Source organism: Toxotes jaculatrix, chromosome 9 (assembly GCF_017976425.1).
Source record: "Toxotes jaculatrix isolate fToxJac2 chromosome 9, fToxJac2.pri, whole genome shotgun sequence".
NCBI lineage: Eukaryota > Metazoa > Chordata > Actinopteri > Toxotidae > Toxotes > Toxotes jaculatrix.
In genome coordinates this window covers 13713340-13734743 of record NC_054402.1, presented here as the reverse complement: position 1 = coordinate 13734743, position 21404 = coordinate 13713340, and the positions used below count along the sequence as shown (strand labels likewise).

The following is a 21404-nucleotide window of genomic DNA, read 5'->3' as shown; positions in this document are numbered from 1 at the left end:
GACCTCTGCGGCCCGCTCTTTATCTCTGCTTTAGGCTCGAGGATCAAGGCTACATTAGCCGCTACGTGTACAACACATTCGAATCTCGGACCAAACTGTTGGCAGCCAAATTGCATTATGTTTTTAAGCTGATTTATGCCAGTTTCAGTTTTAACTAGATCATTTCTAGTATTTGTACGCTTATGACTCATGTTCTTATTGAGTTATGGGGTTGATGGTTGAAGACATGGCAATAGTAGTAGTACATTAGGGTCCCAAACCATCAACAAATAAGTAAAAAATATTAAGTAAATAATGTCTAACTGTAATGACTAAGCCATGTTGTAAACATGTTGTTTGTAGACCCTCCAACGATCAGAAATTGAATGTACAGTACATGACCCTTTGTGGCTCCCTGCCTGGCTTTCCTCCAAACTTAACCTGTAAAAACACATTTTGTTCTCATAGTCACAAGGCTCAGTGGTGGTTGCAGTAGGTTCCCAGAGCTGGTGCTTTTCTGTATTTACATGTTCTTTCTGTGTTGTGACTTTCCTCTGACATGCTAGTCCGCTACACTGGAAACTATAAATTCCCCCATGTGTATTAATTTGTCACTCTGCTAATTTGTCACCATTTATTAAAGATAATAAATGGTTAGGGTTAGGGTTAAATTGCATGTTAGTTAGTGTCAAGTTGACTAATTATGGACCAAGAGGACTGGAAGAGATACTTTTGATGAAGCAACTATATAGACTACATGTTCATTTCCAGCTGAAAATACTGTATATAGTCAGTGTTCTTAGAACAATTGCAACTCATATAAAGTCAACCTGGTATTCTGCACTGTTATCTATTAACAGTGTAACTGAGTCATTTCAAAATTTAAGTTATAAATATGTATTCAAGTCTAACTGGAAATCCTCCCGATGAATTGTTGGAGAAATGGCTTAAGTAGAAGACAGACACATGCGCAGCATTTTATAAATGTTATTATTCAACAATATTCACATTACAACATCAACACTGCTCTGCTAGTGACAGGTTCTAATAATCCCAATATATTGTATAGTTACTTTGTAATACATTGTCGAGAGGCACTTCCAGTAAGTCTGGCAATAGAGGAGCTACAGTATTGTGTCTAAATTACAAAACAGTAAAAATAAATACTTTTCTAAAAGTTTTTTTGTTATAATATACTTTTGAATCTGTACAGTATATATTTTTTATACAAAGTCAAACAATATCTAGAAATAAAATGTCATATCCCACTTAAACAAATACTGGTGAAACACACAATTTCCCCATCCTGTAGGTATTGCTACATGTGTTAAGTGCAAGATACTGGAGAGAAGAAAGAATTGAGCGTGTGAAGTGCCTGCTATAGTAGATAAAAACATACCAGCCTTGTTTGTCTTGCTTTAAAGGTGGTGAAAAAAAGTTTGTTTTGGTTTCCTTTGTGACAAACAAGGAAAGCTGATGAATATAGCATTCAAACAATGTATACATACATACATACATACATGTGAAAATGTTATGGCACAGGAGCATAGCTCCCTTTTTAAATGGCTGAAACAACAAACAATACAAAAAAGGAATATTTTTGGTTCAAACCATCAAAAAGAAAGTACAAGGGCTTCAGTCTGAGAAAAGAACAGTTGGTCAGTTCCATTGTAGTGCTACTGCTGCCTATTGACACGGCAGTGAAATAACAGACAGTAAAGCATGTGGACAACACCATGCGCTCCGGTCTGTTAGATGAATGCTAAGATGGTTCTTACGTTGCTTTAATCTGTCCTGTCTTCACATGAGAACAAAGTGTATGCATATCCAGGCATCCTCACCAGGTTCTGGCCAACACTGACAAAAAAGAGAAGATGCAAGAAACATGCTCCTTTTTAGGGCTCATTTTGTGCAAATCACAAAAAAACACAGAGTTCAAAAAGTTTCTTTGGTTTGCACAAGTTAATCCAGTGTGCAGCAATCCCCTTCTTCTTGTTCTTTACAAGAAACCACTGATACTGGCTTTGATAAACTGAAAGTTGTAGTTTTAGACTCTGGACTTTTGTTGTTTTCTGGCCAAAATTTCATATAACAACTTTCAAAAACAACAGAAAACAATTATGGATGACCTACACTTCCTTGGTACAAACCCTTGGCCAGTGTACCTATGTATGATGATCAAAACCAGAACACCAACAAACGACATAAGCTTTTATGTCGTTGTAGTCAAGAATTTTGATCTAATCTGCAGTATTTAGGATTTTAAAAAATAATTTGATCACAAAAATTTCCTCCAACTTCTCGAGAGAGCGCTTATAGAACCATTCCAGTAGTTTTACATGTGTTGGCCCATTTACTACAGATCAGTTCCTGTATACTTTAGGTTACAAGTAGCTAACCTTTTGGCAAACAATATAGGCCATTCCAGTCATCCATTGGTTTCTGTTTATTTACGTACAACCTTCTAAAATTGTGTAATCCATCCCGGTGAACATCTAGTTTGCATTAATAAATGCAATGTTACTGTTGTGACGAAGTGATGTAGATTCACGTTGATATTTTTTTTTTTTTTTTTTTAACTCATGCAAGTTTCAAGAGTGTGCCTATAGATTTTCATACTGTACACAAATGATAAGAAACCAATGGCTGCCTGGAAATGAGGGCAAAAAATACTCTAACATCTAAACCTATGAAGCCTGCGTTTGAAACTTGTCATTAACTATGATAAGCATACATGATACGTAGTTATGAAGCTCAAACTTGCAAAAACACTGCTATGGTATGATTGGTAGAATTTCATTGCAAAAAGACCTGAAACCTGTTCTTAAAGGATGGAAGGAAACAGTTGACCACTCCCATATAGCTTACTCAAAACTCCCTAAATGACTACATACACGTAAGCTCCAATACTTTGGATTGTTTAGGACAAAAGCAACCCCCATATTCTGTCACAGCTTTGATAAAGTCTCTTTGATTGCTGCACTGTAGAGTACAAAGTCAGTGAGGCAGGGCTACAAGGGGAGATCAGAGGTGGGAAGCGTCTATTTTGATGAACTAGATTTCTAGTGAGCTTTGATTTCTCTGATCACATAGAATAAAAAAAAAACCTGAAGGGAGTCCTAGAAAGTCTACAAATTTCCAAGCATAGAGGTGGAGTATGGGATAGTACATGTGTGAGATACAAGGAAAGAAAATCCATTGCAATAGTATGCACATTAGATTGCAAGTGAGGCATCGATATATTGTAGGGTGGGTAGGGTATTTACAGTGCATGGAGCTCAAGCTCATTGATGTCTGTTCAAATGCCATTTGGAGGCAGGAGGCTTGCAGAACTTTTTACAGTCTTGGGTATTTTCTGAATGAAGTTTGAAAAGTATGTTGCTGTACAGAGCTTTAAAAAACACTTAGTCGACACCTTAAAAAACCCACAGCTGTGTAGCTCTGTCGTGTATCAGCTGATGTTTACAGATCGTGTTTTTACTGCCACAGGTACGCTCAACATGACAAGCCAATGCAAAGAGAGGCGACCGGAAGACGTTTGGTCCAGGAGGGGACTTGTAAATCCACGTGAGTCTTGCTGCATACGCTACAAATACACTGCTGCCATTTATGTTGGTAGGCAAGACACACATTGTTTCAGGGGTCAGATATCACTTTGCCTTTTCCTTTTTTCTGTTGCCAAGCAACATTAGCTCTTTTTTATTGTGGACTATTTTTGTCCAGGGCTTCCTGTCTGATTCACACCAATGCTGGACATAATTTTGCTTTTAATTTTTATTGGATTTCAGTTTGTAAAGCGAAACCCATTTAAGTTCTTCAAAAAAGAAAAAAAGTTGACCCTTCAACCCTTTGTTGTTGAAATAGCTACCTTAAATCAAAAACAAATAAATAAATAAACAGACTTTCAACACCTATTAAGAGCTCTCGACTTGAACTGAAACACAAACAATAAGCTCAAGCTTTGGTTAGCACAAGCTTTCTTTTTCATAGCAGTAAAAACAAGCTCATCCACTGCACCCTCTTGTAAGTACCGGGAATAAGCGGTCAAGGGCATTATGTTGCACGGTTTAGCCCTCATTTGCACAATGGGCATTTTGATAGCAGTGCAATGGATACAGCTGAGGATTTAGACAGTATTAACGTTAGAAAAACTCTTGAGTTAAGAAATTGGGTCAGAGCACGGCAAGATCAGCCAGTAAAAACCTAGACAGTGTCTACAAACAAGTCATTTTAATAGATTCCTTAGTCTGTTTTTATCCAGCGTATGAGAATAATGTCTAATGGACTGGTTGCGTAAAGTGTTTTTCTTCCTTGGTGGACATTTGTATTTTTACCTTTCGCTCGCTTTGGTTGCTCTTGTTTTGTCGTTGCTTTGTTACTGTTTCAGTTTTAAAACCCTTACCCCCTCCCTGCTGTACTGATCACAGTGATCAACCTTCACCCAGGAGCTCACCTGCCACTCTCAACTTGCTGGGCTTGAAATTATCAGTTTGCGATTTTTATTTGTGAATGTTTACAGTGACTTGGCACATTTCAATGCTCCTGGGCATTGTCTGTCATCTCATGTGTACATCAGCTAGTCTTTTTTGCAAATTCCCTACCAGCTACAGTGCAGAAGCAAAATCACAGATCAATGCTACTTAAATGTCTCTGACAGCTAGTGCCACTGCAGATATAAACACACCCTACTCTGCTTTACCCATCCAAGTCCACTTCACCTCTTGAGCCAGACAGCTCCTCCAAAAAAAAAAAAAAACTCTGTCTTTCTGTGTTAACATGTCCCCTTGTTCACACAGCAGTTTTGACACAAGGTACCTGCTACAGATCAGTAAGTGAAAAGACAAAGCATCCCTAAATCTCTGGATCTGAATCCACAAAGTGCCCCCCACCCCCCGCCTTTTCCTATGTCAGTTCAAATACACTGTACTGCATATGCCTGTAATACATTTTTCAGACTTGGTTAATGTAAATTATCGCACTATTCTGAATCAGACCAAACTGGCTCATCTTCAAAGGGTTACATCTAGAGGATTCTACTGAAATGTGGAAAAAAAAAAAGATCTGAAACCCCTCTGACCCTTCATAAGCAACTACAAGTCAAGCTAAAAGGCTTCTTCTTCTTCTTCTCCTCCTGCGTCTTGCATTACTAAGCCTCATTACTAGGGCTGTTCTCCCTTGTTCACACTTTTCCTCCATCACCACCAATCTGAATCTCTGCAGACATCAAAGGGGAGCATGACACCACCTGTTAAGCCATGGGCTATGTCATCAGTGAGGAGTACAGATGGAGAAAAAACCATGTAGAGGTGTGGAGAGTCTGCTGGCCTAAAGAAACCATGCAGAATGTAAACATCATCTCCACTGTGTCAAATTCTTACATCTCTCTCATTCTGCTTATGTTATTTGCTTTTATTAAGGACTGACTACATATAGTATGCAAAATATTTAGATTTCCTCAGTGTAAACAAAAAAAACCTGACAATGTCACAGACGATTACAGACATCAGCACTGGAGACTATGCAGCTTTAGCCTCATTAATTCTAATGCTCATATGACTTTCTTTGCCTTTTTGAGTGACAAAATAATGAAAGCTTAAATAATTTGGATCTGTCTGAGACCACATAGTTTGTTGAACACAACACCTCCTGGATGGCAATAGGCACCAGAGGGTAATTTTTTTTTTTTTTTATGTCTTATTGACGTAAATCCTCTTGGGTGATTTAGAGCTGTGAGTCAGCTCTGACCGGGGCCACTATGGCTTACTGGATTACTCACTTTCTGAAGCATTTGGCCTACATACCACGTTAGAAATTATAAAGAATTCTTGTCATTCGTGAGTACATTATTGTATAGATTAAGCAAACAAGTTGGGAAATATGGACACAAATGATATTTACTTAACAAAACAATTTTGCCTTATTACCTAGTTTTGTGTCTTGTATGTTAGTTTGAATGTGATTAGCAGTATGATCTGCTGTGTTGCAGTGTAGCGACAATATGGAATAAAACTGACAGCGTAGTCCGATCAATAATCTGGTTTACCTTTCCTTTGTCATGCACAAAGGGAACCATCAGTAACATCTCAAACCGCACAGACAGAAAATCATGTAAAAGGACAAGGACACTGTAAGTCCTTTTAGTTTTTTCTGTTTTTCTTCTACGGATCTTTGCCTTCCTGAGTTTTGTGCCCTGGAAATGTGTTGCTGGACTGACTTTGAGCTATAAAAGACAAGCAGAAAACATGCAACTGAGGACAAACATTGTTTGACATGAACAAAACATTGTTTTGTACGTTATTGTTTTGTGTGTTTTTCCTTGAGCTAAAATAAAGCTTTTATAGCAACAGGGGTCTTTGTTAAACTTCCTATCAGTTCTGTGTATGGAATGTGTTTCTACTTTAGCATTGTGTATGTGAGTGTGTGTCTGTGAAGCTTGTGTGGGTGTATGTCTGTATACACAATGTACTACAACTGGCTCTTTTTTCTCTCTCCCTCTGAAACAAATCTGAGCCTCAGTGGACACAGCTTTTTCCCTGGCTTTCATCCCATTGTCTTCAAGGAGAAGGGGCTTGTTGCACACCCTCAACCAGCCAGGGGCTCCACAGTGTGCTGATAGCATGGGAGCAGCAAGAAGGGTGGGTTGGTGGGTGGGGGGCTTGTGACAGTGTATTACTCACTGGTGGAGTGAATGAGTGAATCAGCATGGTTGGCTCATAGTGCAGGATGGGTAGCCTGGGCGAGGGCAGGGCACCAGATCCATACTAAAACAAACACTACAACAAAAACAAATATAGTCTCTTTTTCTTTTTCAGCTTCTTTTTCTGCCTCTTAGCCACTTCGCCTTTTGCTCATCTCACCTCTCCCCCCTTGCCAGATGCACTGGGCGTGCATCATCCCTGTCCTTAAACCCTGTTTTTGTTAGGCACATATTACCCAAAACATCTTCTACAGTGTTGTGTCAAAGTGATGTGCTGGCTACCATATCAAGAGTTTAGTTAGGAAAGAAACAAACATTTTTAGACAACGTTCAGATTCCTGGTTTAAGAGGAGGTCAAAGTTCATCACTCTGGTTCTTCCTCGTTTTCCCCTGAAGTCTCTGACTGCGGAAGGATTTCCTCTTCCTCTAAAACCGGCACCTCTTCCCTTTCATCAAGGCCGTCGGTCGACTCCTCCTCTTTGCTTGCTTGCTCTTCCTCTTCCTCGTGAATGGCTGTGATTGGATCAGTGGGGCTGCCGATGCAGTTGGGGTCCTCTTTCTGGGCCTCCTCCTGGGCATCTTCAGCAATCACGCTTTTCCACATTTCATGGTTTTCCAAAAGATGCTGTGTGATCTGGCAAAACACTTTCCTCCTGCTCACCTTTTTGGTTTCTTGTTGCTCTATTGGGAAGAAAAAAAAAATGACAGTTTGACAAGCTCCTTAGAAAGTGTATGGCATTAAATAATTTTGGAAATATGCTTCCTTGCTTTCTTAGTCTGCAGCCAGTTAGCTTAGCGTAAATACTAGAAACGTGTATATATATATATATATATATATATATATATATATGTATATACATCCTGTAGGTAAAAAATATGTTGTGGTTTTATGGGAGGTTATGTGTTATACTGTTTCTTGGCTGGGCCACTGACTATAGGGAGTTACTCTAAGTGTCTGAAGTTACTGTTTTTACATGGATTCAAGAAATCAGATAAAGCTAATTTTAAAACCTTTGAGCAGAAGCTGTTATTATCCCTGTGTTTCCAGCCTTTATGCTAAGCTAAGCAAACCATCTCCTTCATGTATCACAGATAGATATGAGAAAGGCTTCAATCCTCTCTTCTAAATCTCAGCAACAAAAGGAATAAACATATTTCCCAAAATGTCTATAAATCTATGCCCTTCATTACATTAGCTTTATAACAGCCTGTGCAGTCTCCCTTCCTCCATTCTTTCCACATATGTCACAGCTGTAGGACGTGGCTCCAGTGATACAAATGCCTTCCAATAAATTACTAAAACAAAAAACTAAACTTAAGCACTCTAAGAATAAAATGCTATTTACACAGCAGCGCTTCTGAAATCTACAGCTCACCTTTTAACTAATTTGAATTGGCCAAATTGAACAAGATGAGAAAGCCAGTTATAACTATACACTATGTGCTGCAGTATGAATAATGATGAAGTGGATATCAGTGCTCTCTCTTTCACATGAATACTTTGAAACCGCCTTTTCATATTAATTAAGAAACAATACGCATTTACGTCCCATTTAGAAATTAGTTTTGGTGCACACGGTGAATAAAGCAGAGGTGAAACAGGGCATTACTTGGATATGGCTTCACATGGGCTTAAGATTTTGATCCTGTTCCTCTCCAAATCCATCAAGTCTTAAATCAACCGACACCACTAAAACTCTCAGACTAAGCCCAGTGATTGATTTCTCTTTGTGACTTTAAAAAAGGCTTCTCCAACAGTGCTGATTTAGAATCTTTACTTGACCTTAATTTTACCCCAAGAGATGATCAAAAAAAATCAGACAAACTCTCCAGTAAAATTCACCCCAGGTCTCACCAAGCAACAGGACATTAATCTCGTAGTTTTAACAAAGTGATGTTGCCTGAATAAATACTCACTGAGGCAGATATTATTAGAGGCCACACACAACGCAGTATAATCAGCAAGATATTTTCTGCAACATGAATAATTAAGAGGCTGACATACGGGAGGTGTCAGAACTCATTGATGCACTCTCGTCTGCCATATCCTCCTCTTCCTCTTCTGTATCTTGTTCTTCCTTTGCCTCTTCTGGCTCCGTCTCTCCATCAGGTTGCTCAACCCAGCGTCCTGGCATAAGAGCAGCAGAGTCGTAGGAGGAGCACAGAGGTCCTACTATGTGCGTGATGAACGATTCCTGTAGTTTAGCGAGCTGTGGAGCAGACCGGTCCATGAATGGGCTGATAGGTAGGCCCAGGCTTGCTTCTTCATCGCCCTGTAGAAGAGAACAAACATGGCAAATATGTCAGGTGCACAGAAATTATTAAAAAAAAATTTAGTGGAAATTGGAACATTTATATTATACAGTGATGAGATTTCAAAAGAGAGAGAACATTTCTCTCCCCTGCCCAATACTTTCATAGCTTCAGGACAAGGAAAAAAATAATTTGGTTTGAAATGAATCCTGCAGCCTTCACAAATTATTTTATTAGTTTTATTTTCTGATGTCAAAAGCATTTCACTTTGAATAAAAGAGCAAGTGATAAATGAACAGAGCAGATTTACCTACAGAACACCTTATATTTGCAGTAAAAATAGTACAATCATAGGACAGTGTTTTCTGTTTGTGTTGTTCCTGGGTTGAATATTTCAAGAGCTGTTTACAAAATAAAATATGGCATAATTTCTTGTTAAAAAAAACATAAAACAGCTGAATTAAGTTAAAACATTACGGACGTTCACACCTGCAGACTTTAGAACACTTTGCCTGTTGAACTCAGACATGTTATTATCTTTGATTTCTGTTATATAAATTAATGTTTCTCTCTGTGTTTCATGTTGGGATTAGTTGTTTTCTTGTGGGAATTCCTCCTTGCATTTATTGTGTCATTTGTACAATTATGCCATTGGTAACTATTAAGAAAAGTGCCATACTATTTAAATAAATTATATATTAATATATGACATACTAAAATGTTCACAGGCTCACACATGTAAGATCAACTCTATATCACCCCAGCTGTTTAAACTCAAATAGACAGTTTGTCTCCTGTACAACTCTACTGGCAAGCACAGAAAGCCCCAGATACACTGCGTCTGGCTGCAGCCTCCTGAAAGTAGGTCAAGAAGACTACAAATAGAAAAACATCAATGGCTGATCTGTAAGGTATCAATCATACAAATGAGACAGTTTGCAGAGACTTGCCACAGTAATGGTGACTGGACTTTGTATATTTGTGCACACAGGGTAGCCATTAGCAAATGCTGATATAAATATTCTGACTAATTATCTTTTGCCACCAAATATGAATACAGTAGACTGTGCGTGACAAAAACAAAAGTCCGACTCCCCACAGTATATCAGAGGTTTGTAACCATATTGTAATGGAAGCCAAAGTGGAGCCATGCAGTTCCTTCCTCATCCTTGGGATAATTGTAATTCATGCCTTTTTATATTTTCCTATCTTGCGTCCACAAAGACAGAGCTCTGATGAGCACATGTCTTAGAAAATATGGTTGCAGTGTTATATTTGCTGATTGCATTCCTGGTGACACTGTTTGTCTTCCCACAAATTCAGGACATATTTATAGTAACCTTCAAAAGGCACCCGCTGGTTCTAGAATTGTTCTTGAAAGAAAATAAATGAAAAATGAAATAGTACGAATTGATTTTCTCAACAGAGTATAAATGAATGAATCTTTAGGACTTGTACCAACAGAGGAACCTTGTTTCCATTATTTTTACCTCTTTTTGATAATATAGGCAATTGGTTGTGGTTAATGTTGCATAGTGTTTTGTTTGTGTTGTGTTTTGTATTTTCATACGCTGTGACAGTCACAAATTGTGCTTTTGTTTTCTAAAGTCAGGGCTTTCAAAGCAATTCAGTAGGAGGTCAGAGGGACAAGGGCTTAAATTGCTATGGCAACCAGAAACCTGGATAGCACCATTGCACTGCACTGGTGGTTCATGTGAGAGGTATGTGTATGTATGTATAATAAGAACATGAGTGGGGTGAGATAGGGAATTGTTTAACGTAACCAGAAAGCGCTAATGTTTGGAATATTAAAATGGTGCATTGCAGAGCATAATGTAAATGCATTTGTGTGTGTATGTGCACATCTCTACTGACTCTGGTGCCATTGAGCGCCCCAGTTCCATCCTTGTGATCTTCCTCTGTATGGCTGTGAATGAGCGCTGTCAAGGATGACACATTTAGGTCATCTGTCTCCCCTCTGAAGAGGAAAACATATGCACACCCTCTGTCTCTCACCTGCTCTCTCTCTCACTTCACCCACACCCCAATGCTACCGCTCATAGGACATACATAATTCTCAAAGCTATTATGAGAACTGAACAGAGTTTGAGAGGACTAGCAGAATGCTAAACATCAGACATAGATCAAAGAGAGGACATGTTCTTTACCAATAAGCACAGTTCTTATTAGAGATTTCTAGCAGTTGCACAGTTCCCTTCATTAAAAATTGACTGAATAAACAAAACAAATAAATCAAACTTCTCTTATTGCCTGCACATCTGTGTATGAAGAATGGATGAATATTATGCAGAAAAATCTGCTCTTGCTTCAATTTTGGCTTAAAAGTCTCAAATTAGGGCTATCCTATTTACAACATGTCGTTTCTAGGCAAGTAATCACATCTCTCTGGCTAATCGGATTTTATCTGTATCAACTTCAACTGACCAATCAGAGGTAATGTTAGTTTAGAGCAGGATTTGTTGCCAGGCATCCATCTACAGTAGTCTCAAACAAATTCATGAGCTAGTAGGTAAGAGTTTTGAATATTCTATTTCTGGTCAGGGGGAACATGCAGTTACACACATAAATCCATATTAGCTGCAGAGGTGCTGATATGCTGCTGACTGTGACCTATGACCCTCCTGTGGAGGAAGGCAAGGAAAAGGATAAAATGCCTCTTGGGATCAGTGGAGCATCAAAATGCCATTCTTATCTTTTATATATATCATTTTCATTATGTTTGATATTAGTCAAATTCCAAACTGAAGCTACACATGCACTTACTTAGCAGTCATTTTGATAATATAGATACAGATACAATTTCAAAAACTGAACATTATAACCTTCATGAAAGGAGGGTTTATTACAAGACTGTTGTTTTATGAGACTGCATTAGTTTTACTGTAGCTAATAAAATGCCAACTGAGTGCACTGTTTCACATCTGACAGAAAACAGGTTTTGCACGTTTTACAGCCGATTTAATTTGCCTCTTACTGTATTTATTACAGTACACTCCTATCTATTTCTGTGAAGTTTATCTGTCCAAATGCTATTAACTTTAAAAGTGATGTTATAATTAACCAGAGACCACCCATGAACTATGTGTTCCCATTAGATTGCAGACATCTTAATGAGCTTACTTGTTCGTAGAACTCGTTGACAATCCCCTCTGTCCACTGCAGGTGTAGCTCCTTACTCTTCAGTGGTCCATTGACATCAGCCAGCTTGATGCACATCTGGCACACCAGCAATCGGTCGTTCTCGTTAGTCCAATCAATACCAGACACTCCTTCATCACCCACCTGGGGAGTTGCGCACAGGGAGGTGTGTGTAAAGGAGAGAGACTCAGTTATGGATTGTAAAGGATTCCCTGTGGATAAATTTATGACAATCTGGAAGAAAAGACTGTTTTTTATTATAGGAACAGATTAAGATATTAAACAAGAAAACATGAGCTGAGCAGAAATAACCGATGACACAACAATAACAATTATAGCTGGATGATAGATGGTCACTTTTTCTACAGTTTACGCGGCAGGTATGAATGTTTCTACCTTTGCATTAAACTCTGCAAGGAAATCAAAGTGCTTTTTGAGGTCGGTGGCCAGGATGGCTTCAATGACTAGGAAGCGGAAGCGCTTGAACTCCACATGTTCAAGGTTAACCAGGAAGTTATACTCAGGTCGAGACATGAAGAGGTTCCAAGCTGAAGCTGCATGATGGTTTTCCAAGACTGATCTGTCATTGTAAAGAAGGGCCTGCAGTGGAAGAGGAGAATGTGAAATTAGCATTCAATGTCAGTATTTGATGGGAAACCCACAGGAGTTTACTTGGCCTTGTTTTTTAAGTCATGCTATTGTTTAGAGTGTGTTTTGGAATGAAAAATCTGAAAAAAAAAAAAAATAATAATAATAATAATAATTTAAGGCTTAAATCAAAACCCTGACTTGCATACAGACTACTCTCCTGCAGTTCTGATTGCTGATTAAGTAGTCTGGCTGGCTGCTTTTCTTTTTTTTTTTCCATTGCCAACTTCTATGCACAGTATGAGCAGTATTTTGGTTGTAATTGTGGATTACTTTATTGAAGTGGCTGAGCTTCATTTTCTTTTGACTGCTGGCTGGCGTTTTCATTGTGATCATTTCAAGACAGAGATATAAGATAAGCAGTCTCATTCACATTTATCCATACTTTGGATATTCAGCTAAGTATTACAAAAATATATTAATTTAACAGCTTGCTTTACTAATCTTCACATCATATCGTCTAAACTATTCTGAAGGTTTGTGATAGTGCTACACACTGCAGCACCTTAAGCTCATTATCAGTGAAATAATGTCAATCTGCTGCTGCAGAACATTTTATAAAGAGAAACTGTCTTCTTCAAATCATGAAACTTTGTGAGCTTAATATGCTTAAATTAATAATTATCTGCTGCATAGCTCAAGCTTGCTGTCGTGGCCTGTTAATGCAGATGATATATTTTCTGCAGTTGCTGGAGGTAACATGCGTAATGGGCACATGCGTTGGAGTTTTTTTTATATCTGAGCTTGTTGTTTGCTTGTGCTGTACATACTCATTACTAGACATTCAAGTGAAGAATATCTATTTACTTACCTGTGGTGCACTGGTAGCTACTAGAAAGGCGTTGGTTCTTCCGGGGTGGTCATAGTCGTGCATGGCAGCAGCTACATACAGGGCCATGAGCTCCAGGCCGGGGATAAGGCCAGCCAGGGAACCATAGCCTTCCTCCAGCACAGAGTTCATCTTGGACACCAGGAAGCCTGTGGCACCGGGTGTAATGCCGTTCTCTGAGTCTATGGGCAGGAAAGGAGGGAGCACAAACCGATTCTGAGTCACTGATGGTGAATAGCTCTTGATTACTTACTGTTAAACCTAAAGCGCTATTAGACTCCTTTCACTCCTTTTACCTATTATATCTATCACCAGCATATTGCCTGCAAAAAAAGTTGAGAGTGGGTGTAACAGGATAGTTTGCTATCACACTACTTGCGAAACTGTAAAGAAGGACAAAAATAGGCAGGGAAAACTAACAAATTTGGCAAATCAACATCAAACGTGATGTTGGATTTTTTCTTTTTCTTCTTTTTGTCTGATGCATTTTATGACTTTATTATTAAGTGAAAATAGAAAGAAGAACAGGAAATGAGTGTGAGGGGGATAAATAAATAAATAAATAAAGGTCTGTGTGTACCACAGAAGCGGCCTTTGTGGTACTTGATTGGCATCTTAACCCCTAAGCCACAGGGACGCACTGTGGTTGGATTTGGATTTTTTACACCAGTCAAAATGCTGCAGCTAGAATCTAATACAATGGAAACACAATTAGAAATTTAAATTGTCCGGGGAGTGAGCTCAAGGGAACAATCTTGAGCTTTAGTCATGAGAAACTACTATGTGTTTGAAAAGTCCTCACCAGTGTGTATCCCATTCTCAGTCAGCAGGACGGGAAGGCCTGGCACAGGCTGAGTGGTGAGGTACCAAACAGCATGCAGCACATCAGTGGCATGGATCCGGTTGTGGTCTGGGGAAGAGTAAAATAAATGCTAACTCCCACCACTGGAGGGCAGTAAGACCACTCTGATGAATTCTCATACATGTGACCAGCTGGAGCAGTTTTAAACGTTTTAAAAACTGACAATACTAAATGGGAATAAATAAGCTATCAGGAAGCTTGACATTACTGTCAACTGTGAACAATGTAAACATGCCACAAATAACAGAAGCACAAAACAGGCCTGTTAGTGGTTATTCATTTCACCAACAAAGCAATACATCCACCTTGTGGCAGATAAAGGTAATGCTTGATAACAACAATTCACTTGAGCAATGTGATTAAAAATGGGAATCTTCTACTCACAAGGGATGTCCCTGTATCCATTCTCCAAAGCATGGAAGTAATTCATGAACTCTTGTACAGGAATCCTGAAGGTCTCAAACAGACCTGTGTCCTCAAAGAGCCTATAGGAAACCTGGGACATAACACAAGGGGAAAAAAAATATCATTACTGAGAATCACCTATGTAAAGATTAAATGTATAGTGGTGTCTAAGAATAAGAAAAAATCCTAACCTAATTGTAAATTATTTTAACATTAAGCTATGGTTTTAGTCACAGCAGGGTTGTTAAGTCTTGGTTTTGTGGGCCCAGTCACTTGATCTTCCAAAGTATTATTTTGTCTCATCTAAAGGATAACATACTTATTTTGCATTACTGAATTTTAGTGGCAGAGTATCTTAGTGATTCTGAGAACACTCTCTTGTTCTCATTCATATTCAGGAATATCTCCTGTGGATTTGACTACTCTGTGAAATCTATATTTCATAGTAGTGCTAACACGTTCACTCTTCCACTGACAGCTAAGGTCACAACCACATTAAGCTGCTAATTACATGTATGTGAAAATTTCTGTCAATATGTGTTCCCCTTTATTGAATCAGTATCGATATATTTTCATAAAATAAATGTCATGTGCGTCACAGCGTCACTAATTAGTGTTTACCTGACTGAGGATGCAGCCTGTCTTGCCGTGAGTCTTCTCCACTAGACTGAAAATGGGAAAGTTCCAGTTGTTGAGTTGACTCATCAGTGGCTCCGGCCCTGGATTCACTAGAGCCTCCGGGACCAAGACGGGCTTGTCCTGTCAGGTACAGGTAGAGGGTACAGTGAAGATGTCAGAAAGATACAGATAAATATGTGCAGGTACAGTAAAGTAATAATTTCAAGTTTTCTGTCACCAGCAACAGGCAAGTCTAGTTCAATTCAAAATTCACTCAGACTGCATCGCTTTTTGCTTTCCATCATTTAGGAAATCTGTTTATTTTCAAACAGTACACACTTTACCTAACAACAGTAAATAAAAAAGTTACATCACTGTAAAAATTCAACCTAATAACTAAAATTCCTCATTTGCTCTGATTGAGAAAGAAACACATCATCTTTCTGCAGAAATCCATCACCTTTATTTGTTGTTGTTGTCTTTGGAGGGATCTTAAGCACATTAGAGCTCATAACAGATAACTGAGACTTGTTTTCTCAATGCCAAATTAAGCCTGTTTGATCGCCTACCTCTGGTGATGGCAAGAGCGGGGAAAGAATGATGCCCTCTGATGGATACTCCCTGCAACCTTCCCTTGCTTCAGGCGGCTTCTTGCTTCCATCTCCCTCCTCTTCATTCTGTGCAAAGTCGCTGCTGTCACTGTGGTTGGTCTCATAGGTGCTGTCGTAGGTGCTGTCATAGTCTGATGAAGCTACTGCACGCTCATCTGGGGAAACATTACACATTTTACAAAATGTGAAATTGAATGTATTTATTATGGTGATTAAGTTAAATTGCAATTAGGGCAAGTAACAACCAGGTTAAAGTCTGCAAGTTTAATACATCCAGGCTAGTACAACATATTGTTCTCCTTATTAAGGTTTACAGAGTCTCTGTCAAACTGGAAACTTCTGCTTCATTACTGTGTTTTGTTTGTGGAATACTAGTGGAAACACTGCTATGACCAAATCTCTCCTGTGACACTGCTTTTACTGGACTCTATGGAACAGGCAATTTTAAACCCTCAAAATGGCTGGGTGTCTTTTTATTATCATCATGTTTTCCAGCTGACGTGGATAGGTACGTGTGATATTGAACATAAGCCGAGAGCTTGCAGGCTGTACTCTGCTGTTTACCTGGATGGGGTATTCTGTCTCCTTTGTCGACAGATTCTACCCCGTGGTTCAGTCGATTGTTGAATGGCCTGCCACAGCTGATAGGAACAGAGCAGAGAAGCAGTGACATGTTCAAAGAACAAATTCTGGTCCATCCTGTTCATCCTCTCTCGTATGATTATTGAAACAGCTCCTGTTTTCTCAGCACAGACTAATGAAGTGACTATCTGCCACACAAATAGACACTCATACACACATACAGACACAGATGCTGTCAAAGCTGTATTCCAGTATTTGTGCATTTAATCTTTAAGATGTCATATAAGTGTGTGGTTGGATGTATGTTACCTGCCGCAAAGTGATGGAGGCCGCCAGTGCGGGGTGGTGGAACTTGGGGCGCTCTGGCTGTGAGTTAAGGCTCTGTGATGGCTCTTGGGGGCCACAGAACCAGGTTCCCGCTCTGTTAGAGGCCCAGTCGGCTCAGGAAGCTGCACTGAACATGTCTTTATTGTAGGACTGGAGACAGGAGTGCCCTGGACGGGAGGAGACGGGCATGGAGAGCCCAGAGGTGATACGTTGGAGGGGGGGAAACCTGAAAGAGATTGTTTCCAATTAAAAAAAAAAAAAAAAAAATTAATTAATGTAAACAGAGATCTCGTTTCTCCTCATACTTTACTCAGTATACTCAACTTTTACTCAGTGTGTGAAGTAGGTTTGCACACACACACACCTGGTCTTCCCAGTGGTTTGCTGTAGAGGTGGTTGGAGGTGACAGAGGCAGCACAGGAGGCAGACATGGAGCGGCTCTTTGAAATGGTCATCATCACTGAGTTGTTCCATGATTCACTGGTTGGATGTATGAAAAAAGTCAGACAGATCAATTACTGTAACGTCATCTTGATTTGTTATTATTCAAAGTTATTGTGTTCCTGTTGGTTGTCGTGAGTGCGTCAGTCAATGGGTCAGAGATTGGCATTACCTGTCTGTGGTGTGTTTGATGCTGGCTGAGCGGTCTCGGCGTACAGGGCCTGGCTCGATGGTGGGCAGCCCTGTAGCTGAGGTGGTTGTGGTCCACGTTGATGAGATTCTCCTCAGCAACCCAGGGGGCAGACTCCGCCTTAGACGCTGTAACACAGATACACAAAATACATGTATCAGTCTAACAGATGTGAATTAGTTAAGTAGGCCACTGTCCATTTCCACTTACATTCCATCATTACAGCTCTTCATAATCGGAAAAAAAGACAATTTCCATGATTCACAAATATCACAATGCCAAGTCCCAGTAGGACGTAGCTCTACTTATCAGACATTTCAGCCTTAGGCCTCTGTTTAAACCAACAAATCGGGCTATTTTTTTTTTTTTTTTTATAACAACTGTTGTGCCTCCTTTTCTCCTCCATTAAAAAACTAAAGACATCAAACTAGAAGCATGCCATATTTGTTCTTCCAGCCCATTCCTGTTTTTTTTAAACCATATGGAAGACAGGATGGTAAGTAGAAAAGAGGCATGGTCATTTCCCCTGTGGTGTCAATCTATCCAATGTTGTAAATTTTGTTGTAAAGCCATGAGCTACGTTCAGTTATTTGTCAGCTTGTATCTTTGTATAGTTTGTGTATTTTTCTAAATGGGTCTCTCCTCCTTCTCCCCCTCTCTCTGTATAGAGGGCAGCAGAGCATCACATTTCACAAAAAAACATGTCCCCGTCTCTCTTTATCTGTTGGCTTCTTAAGCAGACAACTGCACACACAAGTATCGTTGCCATCCAAATTCACACGCATGATCTCACATTGCACTGTGCTATGCTTCTCTCCTGCAGTGACGAAAATCTAATCAAAGATCTCTAATAGTAGAGGAAAAAGAATGACAGAGGAGAGAGAGAGAAAAAAAGGGCACATGGCGGTAATCAATCACTGTGAGCATCATGTCTACTTTTGCTATAATTCATTTTATTGTGAGATATTGCAGTTTTAAGTGCAGATCTGAAACAGTCTGCACTGCATTATTATGCTATTATGATGTAGCTGTCAAAAATAGTAGTAAAAAGTATTCATAATTTTCATTATGATACATTTCTTCATGTTGCATCTTGCGATAGGTCTCTGTGGCTTTATTTGTGTACTATAGTGAAAAGAATATCACCTTATAACACCTTAGGGTGCTTTGGAAAATTTGTGGCAGCAATATGAAGTAATGTAGAATATATAAATCTGTGTATCAAAAGGTCGTTGAATGTCTGGAAACTGCTATAAACTAGAGAAAGAAGCCGGAACAGCTGGAGTTAAAAAAAAATGAGAGAAGACCGCATGAATGCCAAATGACATACTGCTGACAGGAACTACAAGCAAAAGTTACAAACTGTTCCCGAGCTTTTAACAAGAAATGAAACAAAGTGTTTTGCTGTCCTGTTAAGCTAAGTCAAAACCTGAGTGAGGAATGGCCCCCAGTCACCGACATTTCTGATTACCTTTATGTAACTGCTATTTCTGTCTTTACTTCAGAAGCCACACATCGGGGCAGCACAAGTGAGCTGAATCACCAACTTTAACCCATTGTCACATGCAGACTCACAAATCCCCAGTGAGCTAAAATGAAGCAGCATCTCAATGAGTTCCACTACATGGGTCGAGCATTTGAGTGCACTCAGGCAGAGTTAAAGCTGCTAGTCACTTTCCTGGTAGGCTATCCTGCATTGCATCACACGCTTTATTTAGTTTCCTTGCCGCCTTAAGTGCCTGCATACATTTTGAAGCACCAGCCTTGTAAAACATTAAAAAGCCCTGTGGACGCCTTGTGCGTCACTGTTGGCTACATTAGAGCCCCACACTACGCCAGCAATGAATGAGGAAATAGGGGTGATGTATGCCGGAAGACGTATACCTGGCCATGCAGGTGTGTGTGTGTATGTGTATGTGTGTACTGACATACAATAAAAGTACAACGAAATGCAACTTTGATACAGCTGGTTATATGAACACACAATACATCTAGCTTCACTTATTCAGAGACATTTTCCTTTACTGATGATGATGTTTGCCTCCTACTGGGAAACTTTCTTAAACTTTAAAGGGGAACTCCACTGATTTTTTCCACATCAAAGTCTGTTTACAGGACTTGTGCAGCACTACTGCATATGTAAGTTGTATAAGGCCTTTTAGGCTCCAGAGGTAGCTGTTGGAAGTCTGACAAATTGCATTTGTTGGTTCTGAAGACAACAAGTTTGAAAATGATAAAATATCTGAGGCTTTAGGGTTAGAAAGATGTAATGTTGACCCCTTAAAATGAAGTGATTTCTAACTGTGACCTACACCAAAGCTCATGGTCTAAGTGCTGAAATAACTGTTTAATGTGAAAGATCTAGAGGCCTGTGGAGGGGAAAGTATATTTGGTATTTCACAAGAAGAGGATTAGAGAAAGAAGAGATTAGAGAAGATTAGAGGAAAGTCAAGAATAAACAATGCTTTGTAAATAGATTGTTTTCTTGCTATTTGTAATCTTTTTATTCATCTTGTGACCCCTCAGCTTTATTTGGGGATCCTTTGAGAGGTCCTGACCCTCAGGCTGGGAACTACTGAGGTGTTGATTTTCCTGATCTGTGTAAATCAGCTCTGTACAACAGACTATAGCTGTGTTTGAAAACAATTAGTATAATTCTTACAGTGAGTGTGAAGGCGCCTCACTCATCCTTGGGAACCAATGAATATGAGTATGCAATTTCTCCACTGAGGGACTAATAAAGGATTTCTTATCTTATGAATGCTTCCTATTAGTTGGTGAGTGAACTTCAAGTTGACATCCTTAGTCTGAAGAATGAACAAAAAAAAACATCTTTAAGGAAGATTTAAGAAAAAATATTTACCTTTGGAATGGCAAGTCTCTCTGTTTTTTCGGGCCCCTCCTCAGAGTCAGAGCAGGTGTGTGTGTCTGCAGGGATGCGAGGCCGGTGGAGTGGCTGGAGGCTGATCTGGGTGCTGAGGAGGTTGCTGACGGCCTTCAGAGAGCTGCAGGTGTTAGGGGGCAGCGAGGGGTCTGCCAGCAGGTCAGATATCAAACCATGGGCCTCACCCATAACCGCGATATCCACAACCACACTGGTGCCCGAAGACTAGAATAGAGGCAGGTGAGAGGGAAAAGGAGAGGAAGAGAAAGACAATCAGATAATCATTTTTCGTTCATCTTTTCTACTGTAATGTAATTATATCGTGAACAAACCTCACACCTCACTGACACAAACAGTTTCTACATCTGCATACGTGAGACAGAATGAGGATATGTTTGTCCATTTACTGGAGACAGTATATGCACTGTGTGTGTACTTTGTGTGTGTGTGTGTATGCATGTCTTTATACTAAATTAAACATCTTACAGTTGAAAATAAAGCTATAGGCATGTTGGGGCAGCTACTTGGATTTAACATAATAGGTTTGTAAGGGGTACTGACAGTGTTAAACACATTATAGCTATGAAAGCATTAATAGACATCCTACAATATCCATATAAGGAACAGCACAGCTCTCTCCTACCCACTCCTGCCGAAATTTAGCTGTCAGTGATTCAGTGTATCGACTGATAAACCCAAAGGCTCATCTATGTCAAAGGTCAACCATGTGTGGTCTCAGTGATGGATTCCACTGTTAATGTCAACATGTGCTAATCAGCTCCTCTTTAGCTTATAATCAATTTCCTCACACTCTGAAACACATGTACACACACACACACACACACACACACACACACACACACACACACACACACACACACACACAAAAGTATGTTTATATGTGTACAGTATGTCTAAG

General features: G+C 39.5%; 1 protein-coding gene across 1 annotated transcript in view; it reads right to left on the bottom strand.

The window, feature by feature from the left end:
- Nucleotides 1-951: 951 nt before the first annotated feature.
- Nucleotides 952-21404, bottom strand: part of LOC121187643 (cGMP-inhibited 3',5'-cyclic phosphodiesterase A-like) — a 49169-nt gene continuing 28716 nt past the window's right edge. The window contains exons 2-15 of the mRNA XM_041046989.1: nucleotides 20465-20710; nucleotides 17584-17729; nucleotides 17335-17450; nucleotides 16953-17196; nucleotides 16626-16702; nucleotides 16020-16216; nucleotides 15454-15591; nucleotides 14812-14923; nucleotides 14368-14475; nucleotides 13548-13747; nucleotides 12485-12688; nucleotides 12071-12232; nucleotides 8682-8949; nucleotides 952-7357 (exon numbers count right to left, since the gene is read on the bottom strand). Coding sequence (XP_040902923.1) covers nucleotides 7041-7357; nucleotides 8682-8949; nucleotides 12071-12232; nucleotides 12485-12688; nucleotides 13548-13747; nucleotides 14368-14475; nucleotides 14812-14923; nucleotides 15454-15591; nucleotides 16020-16216; nucleotides 16626-16702; nucleotides 16953-17196; nucleotides 17335-17450; nucleotides 17584-17729; nucleotides 20465-20710 — 2535 coding nt within the window. The 3' untranslated portion in view covers nucleotides 952-7040. The remainder of the gene's footprint in view (nucleotides 7358-8681; nucleotides 8950-12070; nucleotides 12233-12484; nucleotides 12689-13547; nucleotides 13748-14367; nucleotides 14476-14811; nucleotides 14924-15453; nucleotides 15592-16019; nucleotides 16217-16625; nucleotides 16703-16952; nucleotides 17197-17334; nucleotides 17451-17583; nucleotides 17730-20464; nucleotides 20711-21404) is intronic.